At 50.3% G+C, this 20,137-nt stretch overlaps 2 protein-coding genes across 9 annotated transcripts in view; both read right to left on the bottom strand.

Annotated features, from left to right (window-relative positions):
- KIAA1671 (KIAA1671 ortholog) overlaps positions 1-5,592 on the bottom strand; it is a 66,974-nt gene extending 61,382 nt beyond the window's left edge. The window contains exons 1-2 of one of the 3 annotated variants that reach the window (XM_071816163.1): positions 5,361-5,591; positions 4,659-4,703 (exon numbers count right to left, since the gene is read on the bottom strand). The gene's annotated coding sequence lies outside the window, so the exon portion shown is untranslated. Of the gene's footprint in view, positions 1-4,658; positions 4,704-5,360 lie in introns of all 3 variants that reach the window. The other 2 variants (XM_071816164.1, XM_065851863.2) reach the window with 2 other exon arrangements.
- Positions 5,593-12,732: 7,140 nt separating this feature from the next.
- SGSM1 (small G protein signaling modulator 1) overlaps positions 12,733-20,137 on the bottom strand; it is a 37,706-nt gene continuing 30,301 nt past the window's right edge. For all 6 annotated transcript variants that reach the window (XM_071816165.1, XM_071816166.1, XM_065851869.2 and 3 more), the window contains 3 exons: positions 19,928-20,024; positions 19,363-19,530; positions 12,733-18,862 (listed from right to left, as the gene is read on the bottom strand). In XM_071816165.1, the coding sequence (XP_071672266.1) occupies positions 18,774-18,862; positions 19,363-19,530; positions 19,928-20,024 (354 nt within the window). In that variant the 3' untranslated portion in view covers positions 12,733-18,773. The remainder of the gene's footprint in view (positions 18,863-19,362; positions 19,531-19,927; positions 20,025-20,137) is intronic.

The following is a 20,137-nucleotide window of genomic DNA, read 5'->3' as shown; positions in this document are numbered from 1 at the left end:
CTCCCCAGCCCCCAGCCAAACCAAACGGGTATTTCTGACCTCGAAAGACAAAAGAAACCAAAAAAACCACACCACACTTGGATCTTCTACCACCCCGCATTAGCTTATGCTAATTTGGTAAAATAAGACAAGGAAAAATCCCAAAGATGGAGCCGTTTGTGTTCCGCGTCCATACGCTCTTCAGAGAAATTACTGAGTGCACACGCACGCTTTTCCCTCTAAGTGAAAACTGTGATAACCAAACCTTCAGCAGTGGAATTGTTATCTTTTTCTACTTGTTCCAGCAGGCTAATGACCATCCTGAGTCATAATTACTACAATAGTACAAAGCTTTCAGTTCAAGTCCCACACTTATCTTCTCTCAGGCACACAACAGCTTTATTAGAGCCCAAAACTGGAAGTTTTGGCACTTAGTTCTGATAAGGGCTCTGTAAGTGGCTTTAAAGGAGACCCCTTAAAGAGTTCCCCGCTCCCCGCCCCGCAATGTTTAAATGCATGTTCATAGGATATGAGTAAAAACAAAACCGAGCAATGCTTTGGGTAATAATCCTCTGTAGTCCAAGATTGCTCAAATTGCACCACTGCAATCATCCAAGCCTATGAAAAAATCCATTTCCTCTCCTCAAGCGTGTTTTGTAGAGATGAAGAATACAAAGAGAAAATTCAACCCCCATTATTTCAGTGTAATTGTATTCAGAACTGTGAAGATAAGTATTAATAATCTCCTATTTATACAGATGCATTGAAAAACGCATCAAATGGCTTTCCAGACTGTTTGGGGTTATTTTCAATGTTTCTTGCCTTCAAAGTTCCAGTATTACATACTTGCAGAACAAACCGATTTTTAGGTATGCCTTTCAAACTTATTGAGAAGTCAACCAAGGGTAAAACCAGAGACAAGCTCTTCCACCTCCTCAAATGCACCAAGCAGAACAACTCCTCAGAACCGGCTCCTTCCAGCCTCGTCTCCCTGCAAGCACAGAGATGGGCGCCCAACAGCGAACCCCTGCACATCTTTAGGACAAGTCCACATGCTCAGCTGTGCTGGGCAGGTGCCTCTGGAGTTTATCAAACAGGGGCTCCGCCAGTTCAACTCTTCAATCCACCATCCTGTGGTCATTCTGAAGGCTGTGTTTAGGATTCAAGACTAGTTTGCGGCAGAGGGAATCCCAGAGCTCTCCTGGCACTATCATTCCAGCCTCTTTGGCTGCAAACTCGGGACAACCATGTGGTTTACACTGCACAGGCTACTCCTGCAGCCAGGGAGTCTCTGTGTTCATAGATTCCCAAGGCAAAGGCAAAAAGCTTGTGTTTTTTCCATAGGATGTCCTTGAGCAATTTCTATGTATAAAACAAAAAAAAACACACCTAAAACATTGCAACATTCTGAGGTTCCAGTCACCCTTGCGCATCAAACACAAAGAAGTGATACAGACTGTGCTCACAGCATCCCTGCGAGATTCAAGCCTGGGCTTGCAGGAGTAAGGAGTTCACTTCAGTCTCACTTTTACAAACAGCCCACTGAATACAGTGGGATCTTCTATTCCATGAACGTCTTTTTAAAGTACTGAATAGATAGAACACTTTCCTACCAAAAGCTGCCTGCTACTTCAGAATCAAACAAGGAGTCCCAAAAGGCTGTGCCTGTGTTAAGAAATAAATTAATCACATAAACGAGTAGAAAAGCCAAGACCTCCCTACAGCCAACAGCCTCATGTAAGTTTACCACACTACGAAAGATTTCCAACAAGCATTATTTATATCCTCATGCAGGAAAAAAGACATCGCTTCAGAGTAAGAAAAGAACAGTGACATTATATGTAACTGGAAGGAGAATGTTTAAAACCTGCATTCAGGCGTGTATACATACACACACCCCTTTTACTAGTCACATTTTAAATGACTACACAGCACACAACTCAGCATGACAAACTAATTTGCCAAAGGAAACTTGCCCTGGTTGTGAGCAGCGCCAAGTTATCAATTTCTGTGGAAATCTGAGAAGACATACCAAGCCCTAGAGAAAAATCTTGATACATGAGAGTCTTCAATAAGAAGACAGTACAAGTTTTAAATGCATGAGCAGCCAAAGGGATGAGAGAGGTACGTTTTCTGCAGCCACAACTGCACCATGTCCCTAACTGCCATGCTTGGAATAATCCTCTCCAATATGAGCCAAATATGCAGAGTGTTCCCCACAAGTACCGCTACACTGACGTTTTCAAGACCATGGGAGGTTTTCTTACCACTATTTAAAAACCCATGGACAGGAAAAATGCACCAGGACTTCTATCAACTTGATTCTGATGACAACTTGGAAAAGCCACCAGATGAGAAGAAAGCTCCATGACCCAAGATCAAACCAAGACTAATCCTGAGGAAGGGACCAGGCAGCCAAGGCAGCACCACATTCTTCACCATGAAGAGCGAGCTCATTTTTTTTACTTTACAGTACCCAACCATGTGTGAAAGGGAAGGGAGGTGACAGGACTGGTTTCAAAATTATCTGGTAGCCAGAGAAACAGGAGCACTGAACAGAGCAGAGTCCAGGACAACACCCAAGAGAACCCCAGAGCCATGCAAGGGCTCCTGAGGTGGAACACCCAAGCTCTGCTTCTTGCACATGAGGTCTACATTTTACCTTTGGTCCACGGAGCGGTAAGGGTTGGGAAACTTTTCAAGCATAGATGTTGGAGTCTGAAATTCTTTCAATAAAATCTACTTCCAAGTTGTAACTGATTCTTTTTTCCTCTCTTTGGGAGAAATCAGGCACCCCAGAAGCATTTTATTATTGTCAAGGGAGTCTGCAGACACATAAGGGGCTCAATTATAATCCAGGATGACGGTGCTACACGTTTGGAAACAGTATTTAAAAAAACAATCATAAATCATCACCACACATAGCTTCCAGAATGGCACTGGTCAGAGGCAACAAACGGTTTAATCATCAAACATTACAGTTTTCCTCATCCACTGGTATCCAGTCGAGAGCCAGGTCAGGAGCAACACAGAAAGGGCTTTTCTGCCCTTTCTCCTCAAGCCGTATGACAGGCAGGCTCTGAACTGCAGCGTGAGCACAAACCGGGACATTCACGTCGTTTACTGCCACACATAAAATGAGATAGTAAAAATGATAAATGCAAGTATTTGACTCAGAAAACAGTCCCAGATTTTGACTTTTTCCAGGGACTTTCCATACTAGACAGTCTAGAGTCACTTTGTTCTGTCACATATACTGGAAAAGAAACAGTTTAGAATTAGTTCAGAGCGCTGTCTGAAAGAGAACAGACTGAAGTTTACAAGTGTGTGTTCAAACTACTCGCCTATCAAATGTGAATTGCAGGCTGTGTCTTCTGTTTAAATAGGATTCCTACCTCTTTATTTATTCTGAAGTAGAAAGACTTCATAGATTTACTTCCTAATAAATATGCTTGACTACTTTTGCTGAAACAGCCATAGCATACAGTGAAGAAAATACTATCCCAAGAAAAGAAAAATATGTTTATAAACTCTTGAAAGATTGGGGGAGGGAGGAAGGGAAATCTTCACCTGAATTAAGCCACCAAGCAACTACATTAGCATTTCTGCCATATATAGTCTGCTTCCCTACCACTCCCTAAAAATGGCACCAAAAAAACCCCAAAGAAAAACAGTATTTTCATATTGTCATTACAAAGATGCAAAACCTCCTAATTTATGGAAGGGAGACAAGGAAAAGAAAATACCAACAACCTTCAGTTCTGGCAAAAAGTACCTCCGAAGCAGCTAAACAACTTCACGGTTACCCTGGAAACATAGTTTACCTCTCCAGCCTACCATGAAAATTGCCTGCAATTACCACAATGGAATAAAGCATCAGTTTTGTCAAAATATCAGCTGCTATATTCTGCAATTCCTTTAATGCAGTACCAGTATTTTATTGTGAGCAATACTTTATTGTGAGTAGAATTATATTACTAAACTCTGAAGAATCAAAGCTGTAGGCATAATAGAAGGTTACGATAGCTCCTAATGGTATAGGAGAGCTCTGCCATCTGCCAAGTGCGATTTCCCTTAATCCCATTCCTCACACACAAATCAAAATCACAGGGATTACGCCACAGAAATAGAAGTCAAGTCAATACCTGAATCCACAAGATTAATCTGCTCCCTTCAGATGGGAGAAATGCAAGAAAAGTAACAACGCTGCAAACAGACTCAGGAAGGCAAAGCTTTTTACTCCACGTAACACCACACAGGAAATAAAGTGATTTCCCAGATTAGCTTCACCCTTTGAGGATCCCAATTTTGATCCCTCACAAATCCACACACAGAACTCCCTGGAAATTCAGGGAATTGGGAACTGACCTTTGTGTGATCTTTCGGATCAACTAAGCAGAACTCCACATCCCTCCGTCCACACATAAATCACTTACACTTGGAATTTGGGAAGAGAAGTGGAGAAACGAGTTGCATAACAAAAGAGAGCAACGCAAATCTGCCCACCCAAACGTCTGACGTGCTTCTACAATAAAAAACACGCACGGGCTGATATACCAACAAGGTACGTGCATCCGCAATTGAAAAGAACCAGCACGATGACCTTAAACTGGCGCTTAAAACTAACTCTAGAGAGCAAATACATTTCCTAAAGTCCAAGGAGTAAGAGAGTCACATACCGCACTTGTCCCTCTTGCAAACTGCTGTTCTGGGCACGGCTGGAGCTGCGGGGGGGATCTTTATTTGTATGGTTAAGAACGCCAAGCACATTATCATCCCTAATCCGGGGCGGGGGTGCGGGGGGAACAGATAATTGCAACGCTTACAAAAGTCATCTAGGATTACAAAATAAGGCTCTAATCTGCAGTGCTCGCCAGCACACCAATACACCCCATGAGCCATCAAAATCACCGCCAAACTACCTATAACCGCAAAAAAAAAAAAAATAAATAGACATTCGGTTAAAAGCACGAAGGGCTTTTTATTTTCCCTTTTTTCTTTTCACTCGGAGCGCGCACACACGCACACGAAAACCCAACTTTCTCCCCTCGCCCTTGGTTCTGACGCAGTGAAAAAGCAGCAGCGAGGCCACCTCAAGAGCACCCAGGGGAGTTTGTCCCCAAAATTCGCGTGTCTGCCCCGGCCCCCCCCCCCCCCCCCCCCCCCCCTCCGCTTCCCCCGGGCCGGCTACGAGGGCAAAGCCCTCGTAGCCGGCCCGGGGGAAGCGGAGGGGGGGGGGGGCCCGGGGCGCTGGTTCTCACCCCAAGGTGCCGGTGAATGAACCGGACCCGCCCGGTGCCTGCCCGGGCCAAGCCGCCTTTGTCCCGCCGCCCCCGGCGCAATTCCGCGCCCCTCACCGGGGACTCAGGGCCGGCACTTACCCTGCCAGGGCACCGGCTCGTTCCTCAAAGGAGCCGCCGCCGGGACGGTGCTGGCTCCGCCACAACGGGGAAGTCACTAAGTAAGTTTGATTACGGCGGAGCCCCAGCGGCCTGGCCCGGCTGAGGTGATCAGCAACCGGGCACGGCCGGACACCCCCACCCGGGGGCGGGGCGGAGCGGGGGGCCGCCCCTCCGCGCTGCCCGGGGCGAGGGGCTGCCGGGGGCAGCGGGAGGGCTGAGGAGGGCAGGGGGAGGGCGGGCCCAGCGCCGGGGTGCTCCGCCCCGGGTCCCGCCGCGCCCCGGCACCGCCGGCGCCGCTCGGCCCAGCCGCGGGGCGGGCCCGGCCCTTCGCCCCGGCGCCAGGAGCGCAGCGCGGCCCGGCCCGGCCCCGCGGGAAGCGCCTCTGTTGCCATGGCGACCGCGCGGCTCCGCCGGGGTGGGCGGGGCCTCGCAGGCGCAGCCCGGCGGGCCTTGGGCGGTTGGCTCCTCCCCTTCCACCTGCCTCTCGCTGGCACCGGGGCGCGGCGCGGGGGTCGTGGGTTCGCGTCCAGGCCCTGGCCGGCGGCCAGCGGTGCCAATCCCATCGCCCCGCCTCCGTGCTGGGTGAGGGGCACCCTGGACAGCACGAGCATTCACAGAATCACAGAATGTCAGACATTGGAAGGGATCTCTAAAGCTCACCCAGTCCAATCCCCCCGCCGGAGCAGGAACACCCAGATGAGATTGCACAGGAAGGCGTCCAGGCAGGTTTTGAATGTCCCCAGAGAAGGAGACCCCACAACCTCCCTGCAGCCTGTTCCAGTGCTCCATCACCCTCACTGTGCAGAAGTTTCTTCTCAAATTTAAATGGAACCTCTTGTGTTCCAGTTTACACCCATTGCCCCTTGTCCTATCATTGGTTGTCACCGAGAAGAGCCTGGCTCCATCTTCCTGACACTCACCCTTTACATACTTATAAACACTGACGAGGTCACCCCTTTCTGCCACCGTGGTTCAGGTTCAGGGTTGTAGAGAGGGACCCTGCAAGAGCCTCCCTGCTCATATGGCTGCCTGGAAGATGCAGGAGCCCAGCCCGGGTGCACATCTCTACAGGGGGGGACATTCCTCCTCAGCCAGACATCCCCCCAGGGAATGGCACTTGAGTCACAGTATGTGTCCATGGGCACCTCGGTGCCCATCTGCAAGGCTGTGCCACGGTTGCAGTAATTCAAATGCCCCAAATCCTGCTTTTTGTCATCAGACAAGGTGTGGCTTCTTGTGACAGAGGAGTCCAAAGTCGCTCCCACGGCACGGCTGGCACAGAGACTCATGCCTCGGGATGGACAGTGCCCACGCTGTGGCAGGGGGACCGCAGGGACACCGCTGTGGCACAGGGACAGGGCAGTTCCACATCCCCCCCAAGCTCTCGGTGGGACCTGGTGAGGTTGGGCAGCAGGTCCCCTGTCCCCACCATCAGTGGGGAAATTACTGATCTGCCATTAACAAACCCTCAAGGGAGCCTATTGAAATCTTCCCTTTTGTGGGTGCTGGGGCTCCTGAGCAAACCCAGCTGGCTGATCCCTCTGTGGCCCATTCCCGCGCTGCAAGAGGGAGGTGACACTTCCCCGGTGTCCCTCAGCTGTGCACAGCGTCTGCCCCGGCAGGTGCGTGGATGGGGCCAGCGGGCAGGCTTCAGCAGCAAAAGCATCCAGCTCTGCAGCAGCCACACGAGCAGAGGAGCGCACCTCACCTCCTGTACCCTCCCATGTTGTGTACGCCCACAGCCCATTTAGATTAACATCCGTTTCCCACAGACCCCCCTTGCTCCAACATCAGGGTAATGCATGTTTTACCCATCTTAGCAATCCTTGTATCTTCACCACACACAAAGGGATCCCAATTCTGTGACTCATTTGCCTTTTTCTTTTCCAGAAACCGAGACATAACCCATCCCCTCATCCAGCTGTGCCCCCCCGACAGCCATCACCTCTGCACCAGCACCCACCCTGCAGCTCCGGCTGCTGCTGGCGACCGGTACCTGTCCCTGTGGGAGCAGGTGATCCAGCCAGTGCCTCTGCAAAGAGGGTGTTACTGCTTCTTCCACCTCTTTGAAGTGGTTCTTCTTCCACCCTTGGCTTGGGAACCCCTCCTCTGGCACATGGGGCTTTCGGCAAGTAATGTGAAACAACAAAATCGTCTGATTAGTTATTCAGGAGCCGCTGTAATGGCAGCACCCTCCACAAAACCATCTACAAGTGGCGACACAGCCAGACACGAGAGAACTGGCTGCGCCAGGCTCCTGAGGCTGCGTGGCCTGGGGAGGCTGCATTCAAATGGGCGACTTCAAGAGGAGCAAATGCGTTCCCAAGAAGCTGTTGCCTCATTTCCCACTGTCTGAGGAGGAACCTCAGTGTGTGTCTTTGCAAATGCCCAAGGAGATGGGACCTGGGAGCTTCAAAGCAGCCACAAATACTCTTGATGCTTCAAGCCCTGACAGGCCAGAGGCAGCAGCTGCACCTGTGGGGGGATGCAGGAGTGCAGGTCCCAACCAGCCCCCAGCGCAGAACTGCAGGGATGTATCCTCACCTCCCGCAGCCCTGCTGCCCTGGGGACATCCCAGCTGCATGGGAAAGGGAATGGCTGTGGTGCGGGTCCAGCACAGAGCAGGGAAATGTGGGACTGGCTCTGCTGCTGTAGCCACCTCCCGCCACCCCCTGCCACCCATCGCCACCCATCACCACCCCCTGCCACCCATCACCACCCATCACCATCCACTGCCATCCATTGCTACCCCCTGCCACCCACCACAACCCACTGCCACCCATTGCCACCCATCACCACCCACTGCCACCCCACCTCTGCAGCTCCCTTGGGCAAGCACAGGACCAACGTGTGACAAGCCGCCCTGCCTCCAGGAGGGGTTTCTTTCCCCCATGCTTTATCCCCACCCAAGACCCTGCATGCTTCGTTCTCCCACTCTGCTGATCAGCAAGTGTTGGACTCAGCTGCAATCTAGGGGCAGAGTTAAATCCAGAGTCCTGTTCTGTCACCCCATGTATATAAATTAGAGCTGTAATTCCACCCTGCGGTGTAGATGGCACTAGCAAACAGGCACTGCTAGACCCATCTCACACAGACATTTGAGCTTTGAACCTTTGGTTTATGATATCACCAGAACCATCAGTGCGATGATATGCGGACAATTAACAGCAAAGGAGTGCTTGTACTTGGGAAAAAAAGACAGGCCCCTTATCTGTGAATGTGCTTAAAACACATTATTTGCCGTCAAACCAACAAAAGGCTCTGCTAGGCCAGTGCACCAGTTTACAAGCAGCTCCGCTTCTCAGATGGGTGATGCCACTGTTCATCCTCTTTACCATACAATTAACTTCCAGGGTGGGACCTTTTCAGAATCAAACTAAAAATTGCATAAACCAGTGAATAACAGCAAGGCTGCTTGGGTGATGTGCTTCCTCTGGCACAGGCTCTCAGTGCCCTACAGTGGAGAAATGGGTTAATTGCATATGGCACACGAAGCGACTGCCAGACTGCTGCGCTACACCCCTGCAAACCTCAGGTCAGGCCACAGCAGCTGGTGGGGAAATCCCAGGGAAACACCTTTACTGCTTCATAACAGCAGCTGGAATTCTGCCTTCGCGGGGATGAAAGTCTGCTCCTGCGCCACCTCTGCTGTCACAGCAGCCGGGCTCAGCCCAGCCTCGCTGGCTGCAATGGCAAAATTCCCTCCTTTGTCCCAGCCATCAACCATTTCCATCTCTTCCTGCCAAGCCAGTTGCTCCTGTTCGCAAGAGCTGGAGATGTATGCAAAACAATTCATTGGATCTGGAGAACATTTATTTGCTCTTCTCAGCCCCACAGGGGTATGAATTGCTCTGGCCCTAAGCAGTGAAGCATTTTGGTGTCCTGTCTTACAACCCCCCACAATGTGTTCTTATGAAAGCCAAAACCATCTGGCACAGCTCTTCTCTCTCCCCACCATGTTCCACTCCTGATTTAACCAGGGGCAGGGCTGGCACAAGGAACACAGCCCAGAGAGTCCTGATGGAAAGGGAGGAGTCTGGAAAACACAGCACAATGTCAGCTGCTGCCTTCAACCATCATCCATGCCCTTGCGAGGGCTGAGCTCTGCCAGGGCACTGAGCAGCCCCCAACAGGAATCACCCCTGTGATGGGTGCACAGACATATATATGTGTGTATATATATATATATATATAAAATACCTTCAGTATCCACAAAATGCTTCTTCCTCCAGAAAGGAGAAATTCAGCAAAGCAGAGGTTGTTAAATCTCAGCTGCTGAAAGCAGCTATAGCCAAAAATCCTTGACAAAAAAAGGATAACTGGGCATCAAATTTGTGCGTATAATGCTCTTCAGCTGGAAGGAGTTGTTCAGTCACACTAGAGTGGAGGTTTCATTGCATCAGAGCGAAAAAATCAGTGGGTGTGGAACTTTTTGTCAATTATATAATCCCTGGCGGTTTTGCCTCCCTGATTGGGGTGAGGACACGGTCCCGGTCGGGACCCACCCTGCGCTATCAGCACACGGCACATGGTCAGACGTGGGGGGACTGTGGTGGGAACAAAGGGAGGCAGATTTCCTGGGAGTCTGTTTTTGTTTTCCCCAGCAGAAGGGTGACTCAGATTTCAGCTCGCGCTCCTGTAACTCAGCCAACAACAACACGTTGTGAGTCAAAGTGATAAAGGCGAGTGTCTTTGTTCCATTTGCTGAACTAATAAAAGCTCAAATAAACTTCTTCACCCAACAGCCGGCTCAGTCACTAAACCACAGACCATGCACTGAGCCCCAAAACCCCCTCGCAGCGATGAAAGCATCTTGTTCTCCAACAGCCTCACTGAACTCCAGGAAGCTGCTTGGCAAATGCAGTTAATTCTGTCTAAACCAGCACAGATCATCTCAGTTTGTGCATTATCATAGTTCAGAGCCTTCTGATAAATATCATTCTAACACAGCAGATAAAAGTGCTGCAGAAATGCTTTCACTTTCTGAGAAGTGCTCCAGGATAAAGCACTTGACTTCCTTGTCCTTAAGAAACAGCTTAAATCCCTACTCCTTTGGCTTCTGTATCTGAGCTTGTTTTTCATGGCTGTGAGGTACATCCATGGGAAATACCAGAGCAGGAATTGCTCCATCACAGCCACCATGCATCAGTCAAGCAAAAGGAGACTCCAAATTCTGAGCTGGCAAAGCCCATCCCTGTTGCACAGCTCTCGGGACCAAGATGAGTTACTGGTGTCTGTGCAAACTGTGCTGTACTGGTGCAAACTGGGCTGTGCAAAGGCCTTGCCCAGGTATTGCTCACCCAGGTGTGGTTAAGCCTTTCTAGCCAGGCTTTATTTTCCTGAGAAAAAAGGCACCTCTGAAATACATGTTACAACACCTTGATGTGTAGCCAGAGGTGTTAACAGGCCAGAGCAGACCTCAACAGGAGTAGATGTTTAGACTGGAAGTGCTTTGTTTGTGCTGAGATTTGACGTGTTCACTCACGCATGTTAACGATGTGCTATAAGTACTCCTGGTCCTTCCCGGCTGCTGCGGCCACGGCCCAGGCTCTGCGGGGCTGGGGGGGTGGCTGGGACCAGAACGGAGCCGCGGTCACCAGCACGGCCCTCGGCTGCCCCGACCCCATCAGCCACCATCACCGGCTGCCCTGGGGATGTGCCACGGCAAATGGGTTTGTCAGCTGCAGTTGCCGCATTCACACGGGCAGCCGAAGGGCTCAGACTGGCAGCAGAAGATCCAAATGGACCACGGCAAATCCCAGGGCTGCCAGCACCGTCCGGCATTGGTGAAATGCCCGCGTTTGCAGCCCGGTGCTCAGCACTGGGAACGGGTCCTCATCCTGCAGCGGACAGAACATCCGTACCGCTCGGGAGCTGCTTTGCAGGTGCTTGTTTTCTCCGCTGTCAGGATGCGGCAATTCCTATGGAAACGTCACTGGCTGTTCCAACCTAAGTGCGCTTCAAAGCACAACCTCGGGATATCTACTGTTGTGAGACAGTATGCCAAGTTAAAAATTAATGGATTTCACTTTTAGGATCATTTGCTTTTTTCCATCTAAACAGCAGGATTTTTGCCAGTCTCTCCACACCATGAACGCTGAGCGTTGCTGCTCTTGCATGTCAGGGACTTGGCCTCTAGTGATTAGCTTGCCAATTCATATCAGGTAATTAACACATTTGCAAGGGCTGGCTGAATCCCACCCTGACATTTTGCAAACTATGCGTGTTTGGGGAGTGTCTTCATCAGCCTTTTGAAATTCTTAACTGCGAGCTCCTTGGCAATCAATTACCCTGCACTAAAAACTGGTGCTGTGCCATTAGAACAAACATGCCCCAAGAAGCAAACATATTAAGGATTAATTAAATACCAGGTTTTATTTAATGTAGAGGCAGGAATCTGGAGCTAGTATCCAGTCTTGCTTTCACTTCCACCCCATTTTTAGAAACGCATTTAAACTTGGTTGGTGCTGTTTAAAACCCGTCACCCAGGCTGACGCAAACCTGCTCAGGACCAGCCAAGCACAGCATCGCTAAGGTGGCTGATGGACAAGCACTCCCAGGGTCAGGGTTCGCTTTGTCACCGCTCCCACGGGTGACACCTCCCCGGGGAGCGCTGGGACCCCCGTGAGCACCCACAGAGCGTCTGGGGTCACGGCGATGACAAGTGCCAGCCCCGCTTGTGGGCAGGGACCCACCAGCAGCTCGGCCTCCAGCTCTCCTCTCATCACCCTGGCATTTTTTAATGAAAACCCCGCCACTGCCGTTACCTGCACACCTCCAGCGAGCAAAGCGCGGCCGCCTGTCACATCGCTGCCCGTTCAAAGGTCTACAGGGACACCCACAAAATACCAAGGCAAGCTGATGAGATCAAGTCCAAGGTCACTTCACGCTTGCCTTCTGCACACCCCATCTGTGTTAGCAAAGGATCACACACAGATACAGAAAATCACCAGCGTGTCCCAGCTCTGGGTTGACAGATTAACTTCCCTGGAATGGCCGTTTCATTAACGGCACCAGTGAGCAGTTACCGAGGTGCATTCAGCAACGAGAGCAGCTTTTTCCAGACCAGGCCCAGTTATTTTGCTGTGGCTTTGAGTGCTCGTTAAAAACTACCAACAGTTTCTCTAGGAACACGCCGCAGGCGGTCTGAGATCTGTCCTCAAAACAAGGACACAGCACCAAGCATCCCACTGCTCCCCCAGAGACAAAAGCATTTTGGGGGGCAGCACTTCCCCCCCTCTGGTCTCGGCAGCGTTTCTGCTTTTCAGGATGCTCCACATTTGCCATTGACAGCGCAGCCGTAAAGAACAACCAAGATTTTATTGATTTGAAAATACATTAACCATAGAGAATAGAGCTTTATTTTTTCGTTCTGAACAACAATAAGGAACAGTTTACATAAAAACCAAAAGCATGGATAAAATAATATAAAACAGATATTATACCACAGTGTGGAATTCAAATAATCTAAGAACATTAGCAGCACTTCTACAAATATATTAAAAGCTGTAGTGCTCATTAAGCTCAAATAGAGCAACTCCCAGAGACCAAAATGGCATCCAACATGTAAAAGCAGCAATTCAGTGTAGGGCAAAATAAAAGTCTAATGCCGGTACATCAGATACATTCATAACCCTGTGTCCCAGGGTGGTCCCTGTCACCCCCACGCCGGTCACAGCAGGTGACAGCCCAGCGTCACCCCCCACCCTGCCGAGCTCTCCAGAACGCACCCCGCACCGGGGCAGTGACAATCACGGGTCTAAGGTCACATCTGAGTCGGATTTTCAACAAAAGTTTCCATTAGTTCTGTTTGTGAAAACCAGCTCCCTCCTGCCCTGGCTCCTGGGAATCACTCTCCAAAACCAGGCTGAATTTCTGAGAATTTAAGTAGTTATGAAAATAAAACTTTTACTGTCTCAGCATCGGGATTTGCAATTCTTTCTCTTCCCCGGCAGTGCAGCCACACCGATTCTTCAAACTCCCGTGGAGTTGTTTTACTTTTTGAGATCTTGTGCATAGTTTACATTTTAACATTGACTTAATTAAAAAAAATATATATAAATGGTGCTTTTTACCCCTTTCAAAAAAAGCTGGTGGGAAGCGGCCATTCTCCAGCCACCTCCCACTTCAGCGGCACTTAGCGCTGTCCCCACCACGTGCCACACGGGCAGAGCCGATGGGGACACAGACCCATCATGTGCCAGTGGCACGAGAGCCATCGCCCCCGGCCATGGACCAGGGACTGTCACCTGCAGCTCCGTCTCTGGGCTCCCAGCTCAGCCTCCATGTGCAAAATCCATTTAAACAAGGAAGTTATTAAACTACTGAATGGGAATTTACGGTTGAATATGCTTACGGCTAATCTAAAATTAGACACGTATTAACAGACCGCTATGGCTATTCCAACATCATACATTCTGCAGGAAATTCGGGATACGGGCAAAGTTTAGAAGAAATCCAACCACTCCAAGCTGTAGAAATGCACTACGGCACCACAACAACTGCCACGAATAAACATAAATGCGGTGTGACCGGGGACCACAAAGACTCCACGGGCCTGAATCAGTGACACGCGTGCAGTTTAGGGAAGGCAACAAAGATGACGACTTTTGGTGAAGATCATCGGGGTGCCTGAAATCGCAGGCAACGGTAAATGGAATTTTATCTGCTTCAGGGTATCTGAAAACTTTTACAAGAATTTCTGAAAACCGGTTCTGGCGAGGGGTACAACCCTTTCATATTGCTAGAAAATTGTCGCTTCATCTGTAACTTGTGCTCTTTCGCCATCAGTTTGTGCTCATGTGATAGTAAAATGCTGAAAATGTGCCCGGAACTGCTCGGTGCTACTGGAAATTCCCAAATGGGGTGAAAAATATTGGACAGAAGTTTTGACGAAATGACAATCATTTTGGCCCCACTGATGAAGGGGCTGAGAGGCCACCAGCATCCCAACAGCGATGCCACAGCAGAGAGCAGCACTTTAAGATACTGTATTTTCAAAAGCAAACTTATGTGATGAGAATCCTGAAACTGGCCCTGTGTCTGTTTGGAGGACTGTTTGTGACAGGGGTTCCCAATGCAGAGAATGAGCCAGCTACTCAAAGTAAATGGGAAAGAAAAGGAAGGAGGAAGGAGGCAGCCAGATTACAATAAGCAAATAAATAGAGAAGAATAAGAAGAATCTCATCCCATAAATTGCTTTCTGCAACCAGCCTGCCACAAGGCTTGTGTCTCCAAGGTGGGATTTGGGGATGGGCTCAGCAGAAGTACGGTTCCAAGCTACCACCTCAAGAACAGTCATTTCTCATGACCTGCTTTTTACTGACCAGGGACACCGGCTGCTGATCCCTGCATTTCTACTGCTGGCTTTGGTTAAAATAGAAGGTATATTTGGATGTGTTAAAGGATGTTCAAAACATAGAGGCTGGACGAGAAGAGAACAGGGTGGCAGCAAGAAGTTCCCACGCAAAAAAACCCTTTCAGTCTTCACAAAAAAAATGTTAATAGCAAAGCAATTCAGAGACTCGACACAGTAAGAGAAAAACTCCTACAGACACCCCACACTTCGGAACAAAGAGAACTTCTGAAGTGTTTACATGAGTAACGCTAAGAGACGCATACCAAGAGTTAGTTTGTAGGGTGCATCGGCAGAGAGCTCAAACGCAGAAAGAGAATCTGTGTCGCTCCCACAGGGGAACAAGAGGCCAGGACAGAAACATTCGCTGTATTTAAACACACCAGGGTTATCTGGGAGCTGAGCAGCTCTAACAAAAGACAAAGTGTGAAACCCACAGCTCTGTGGATTCAGCAGCTCAGCCCGGGGGCTCCATCCTTGGTCAGCTCTGGAGTGACCCAGAGCAGAGAACACAGGCTGGGGGTGAGCAAGACGCAAACCCCTGCGCCCAGGGGGGGTGCAGGAGCGTCTGCTGCCCCAGAGCGAAGAACAGCAGGGTAAGCATCGTCCCAGGCTCACAGTGCCATTGCACGGGGCGGATTTCAGCTGCACGGAGCTGCTGGATGAGACATTCCCCTCCCCGAGGAGCCAGACATGATGACTGTATATGGGCAACATTCCCCTGCGACGGGCTTCTCCTCCCAGGGAAACAGGTGGATCTGCGGCTGCACAGGGATCTGAGACATCGCGGGGATCCACAGAGATCTGGGACATCGCGGGGATCCACAGGGTTCTGGGACATCATGGGGACCCACAGGGATCTGAGACATTGCGGGGATCCACAGGGTTCTGGGACATCATGGGGACCCACAGGGATCTGAGACATTGCGGGGATCCACAGGGATCTGGGACATCGCGGGGATCCACAGGGATCTGGGACACCATGGAGATCCACAGAGATCTGAGACATTGTGGGGATTCACAGGGATCTGGGACACCGCGGGGACTAAGAGATCTGGGACATCATGGGGATCCACAGAGATCTGGGACATTGTGGGGATCCACGCTGTCAAAACCCCACAATAACACTTCCCATCAGGGCGATCTAGCAAAGGGGCAGAGGCAGGCAGGAGAAGGCCCAGGAACAGCTGCACTACAAGAACCTTTGCTTAAATTTTAGCAGATTTAACCATCCCATTCCTCCTTTCTTTTTCCCTTCTTTTCCAGTTTTAAAGTCAGAACTAAAGTCAAGCCGAGCTGAGCTTGCAATGGTGGTTCTGCTCTGAGGTTCCCATTGCTGAACCAGAACAACTCTCACAGTACAGGGACATATGGGCACATCAGGGAATAGGTGCTATAGAAACCACACAGTTCTCAGAAGCAAAAGATTTCTTCTCCCCCTCAAAAAATAACCCACTTAATTCACATATTTTCTCTCTATACTGTATATATATATATAATATATAGACACAATTTTCTGGTAAACATTTACAAGATATTGTAAAGAACATTGAAAAGATATATCTCCATTTGCATAACAACACACACTCACACACTTCAGTATACAAGGACATACAGTAATGTACAATCAATAAATAAATACTTTTTTCTCCCAGAAGTTATTCAAAAAACACTGCTATTGAGCGGCCCAAAGACACTCTCAGTTGATACAGACAGCAAATATTGTGCAGAATTTCTTGGCTGTTTTTGTTTGAAAACCAAGAAAGGAAAACCAGAAGCTTGAAAGATAAAGTGTCAGCAACGTTGCTTGATAAGACTGTATTGAAGTTGACCTGTTGGTTCTTGCCCCTCAAAATCAGGAGGACGCATCTCCTTTGGAGAAGGAGATGCAGGCAGATTGTCACCTGTCCCAGGACCCAGAGGGGACAGGAACAGCCTGGCAGGGAGGGCACGAGCTTTTCGCTCTGCTTTGTGGGAAGATGAGAGATTCACACACAAACCGGCAGATGTGACGCTCAAATGCCTCTGTTTGCTGTGCTGCTACAGACCAAGCGCTCTTTGGAGGTTTAATGCACAAAATCGCTTCAAAGAATTCCCTAGGTTGTTGGTACACATTTCCTTGTCGGGACTCTGACAAGTCAAAGATTCCCCAGCGCTCTCCCCTCTGCATTCCTGCTCCCCATGGGCTCAGGGGGCACCACCGGCCCCTGGGTTCTCCAGCAGCAGCCTCTGTGTCCCAGGGCTGCAGAGACGGGCTGATCCGCCCAGAACCTGCAAACCGCCTCCCCACGCCCTGCAGAACTTTCCTGAAGCAGCAGTTTTCTCTCCTTCAGATTTACATCTGTGGGGTTTTTTTCCCGCAAGCAACATCTGACACATGCCATAAATAAATACAAAACACAGCACACACAGATGTTCCACAGAAGAAGGGAAGGGCCCCTTTTCCCTCCTGGTAAGCAGCACTCCAGCAGCAAGAGAAGAGCAGGGCCTTATCTTGCAGAGGGGAGGAGGAGAGCACACACACGTCACACATTGCATGGAGGGGGAACACAGATTTTTGCAGCAAAACTTGAGAGAAAGTCCCCTTATCGAGAGCTACAACCCAGCGTTTCCTGCTGCTGGAAGGACACATCCATGGCAGGATCCTGTGGCCAGGACAAAGCCCTCCCTGGCTGAACCAAACCTACCAACAACCTGCACCTCTCCTTTCCCTTTATGGGTTTTACCTGAGTTGAAAAACGAATCCAAACCCGCCATAGCGCAGCCGCAGCAGCTCAGCTCTCCCGCTGGGGAGGCACCTCGTGCCACAGGTTCTGGGGGCTGCTGCGGGAAAAGGGGCTGCAGAAATGCTTCTTCCAAAAGCAAAGACCACTCAGGGACCTCGGGCTGTTTTCCTCTTCACAGGCATGTGAAAGAAGCTCACCGAGACCTAACTGGAGACTTTCGGTGGACTTCGGGGGTTTGCAGCCCCAGAAGCACACAGAAAACCTGCAGGCACCAAGTGTTGTTTGCAGTGTCTGGCTTTGAGCAGTTGGTCTTTCAATGAACAGAGGAACAGACGGGCACCTTCAGAGGGAAAGCCAGGACGGTCACTGAAGTGGGGAGCTCTCACTTGCCTTCCGAGGAGCTCTCCCCTAACAGAGGAACGACAGGGAGACCAGACCGCTGACACAAGCAGCGAGAGTAAGGCAGGCAGGAAAACATCAAGTCTGGAGTTCCCAGAGGAGGTTAGGACCAGACTTTTCAGTGTTCAGAGAGCATTACAGAGGCTGGGTTTTGAAAGAAAAACCCAGTGCTGAATTTGGAGCTCTTCTGAAAATCCATCCAGAGCTGAAACTCTTGTGTGCTCACATATTGTAGTAACAAACAACACAAAAAAATCCCAGGGAGAGAACAGAGCCCTAAAAAAAATATATATATATACTAAACGAGATGCTAGGCATCAAGGGACAAGATCAAAAGAGGAGGAATTTCTGTGATCAAAGTCCCTCTCTGTTACTGGCAGAACCTCATGTATCAGTAAGAAACAGAGTACTGGCAGCATCCCTGGCCTGCCCAGGCTCACGGGGCTGGCTGGTTTCCCCAGGCCACGGGGAACGGCTGCCCAAGGCAGCAGCTTTATTTCCTCACAACAAAGGCTGCACAGCCCATCGGCCCCAAGGAGAGCTGGCAGCTCCGAGCCGGGATGCTGGCGATGCTGCAGCAGTTGTGGTGGTAACCACATGGGCTGCCCTGCTGCTGCAGGAAGGCAAAGGAGCCACTGCCTGGGTCCCGCTTCCAAAGCAAGTCCCCAGCAGTAAAATGCAATTGTACAGATCTTTGGTTAAGTCACTGAAGAAGGCTGCAAAGATCTGAGCCGGAACCCCTGGAGCTACCACTGACCATTGGAGAGCCGAGGGCACTTCAGTTAAGACAGCAGCACGTGTCCAACTACCTTATTTCCACAGGCGTGGCTCTCGGAGAAAAAGGAGAAGGGGAGGAAGCATCAAAGGGGAGTCCCGGCTCTTCATCTAGACGCCTCATCTTCCCCACGTCCTTCATTTGTTTTCGATCAGAGTCTGGACTTTATAGACAAGGTCCCGGGCCAGCTTCAGGATCTGCTTGGTGTTGTGCCGCTCAGCCATTTCTAGAACACAGAGACAGAACCCAGGGAGGTGAGATCCAAGCACCCCGGCGCCTCAAGGTGTCCCCCAGCCCCATAGCTCTTGGCCGAGCTCCAGGAGGCAGCTGGAGCTGCCAATTCCTGCCCGAGTCCCCACACACCACCCCTGGCAGAGACACCTGGCTCTGAAGAGAAGAGCCCTCATTAACCAGCTCATCTCGGGGGGATTACAGCCAGCAGGACACACAACCCGCACCCACAGCTCCCTCCAAGCACAGCAAGGTGGGCCAGTGCAAAGGATGGCAGGGTGGCCTTCCCAGGCACCATCTGACCCCGCAGAGCCTGTTCAGGGATAAGGGGTCTCTTTACCATCCTATTCCACCTATTAGCGCTGCACAACCATACCCCTGCTCCGTTTTAAACATCTACCAGTATAGCCCAGACACGACCGCCTGTAGTCAGACATGTGCTGCCCGCATCTCAGCAGCTGCTACAAATCCAGCCTGACAGAACACGAGCTGTACCGTTGAAAAACTTGATGATGTCTGTAAAATCCATGTTGTTCTCCAAGATGATGTCCCGGTACATCTCCACCAGCGCCAGGGCTATGAAGAGCACATAGTGCGCAGAGGACACGTGCGCAGCTGCCCAGATGGTCTCCCAGACGGCGAACACGTCGTCGTACACCAGCTCTGTTAACAGAGGGAAAAGTCCAGCAGTTACTGCACCAGCCAGAGGTTTGCAATTCTCCTGACTCGCAGAGCTCACAGCAGCACTGGGAAGACATGCTGGCTGGTTTCTTTCCACAAGAACCTGTTCCAGTTGGAAGCAATAAGCCAGCCATCTGTAGAGAGAAATATTCTGGCCTGCGGCAGGTGGCACAGGCTTTGGGACACAAAGCCAGGAGCAGTTCACCAGCAGTGCTGGAACAACAGGTTCTGCATCTAGACAGAAAAGTCAGCCACAAATCTACCAGGGAAAAGCAGAACAGGAACACAGGGTAAAAAGTTAAGCTCAGACAACTGAAGTTGTGGAGCGCATGGAGAAGCGTGGAAGTGAGGCAGAGCTCGCCTTCCTCCCAGCACACACCTCTCTTGAAGTCCAGGAGAAACCATCGGTAGCAGAAGTAGAAATGAGTGTAGTCACCATTCTGGTGCATCAGCTCGAAGAGCTCAGAGTCCAGAATCTGCCAAGAAAAGCAAAAGTAAGCTCAGCACTGCACATGAGGCCACTCCTCTGCCTGCCTTTCTCCATTCCCACTGCTCTCCTACTCCATCTCCCATCCAGCTTCTCCCTCCT

The sequence above is a fragment of the Patagioenas fasciata genome, chromosome 17 (assembly GCF_037038585.1).
Source record: "Patagioenas fasciata isolate bPatFas1 chromosome 17, bPatFas1.hap1, whole genome shotgun sequence".
In the NCBI taxonomy this organism is placed as follows: Eukaryota; Metazoa; Chordata; class Aves; order Columbiformes; family Columbidae; genus Patagioenas; species Patagioenas fasciata.
Note: the sequence above shows the minus strand (reverse complement) of the source record. Positions and strands in the feature narration are given on the sequence as shown.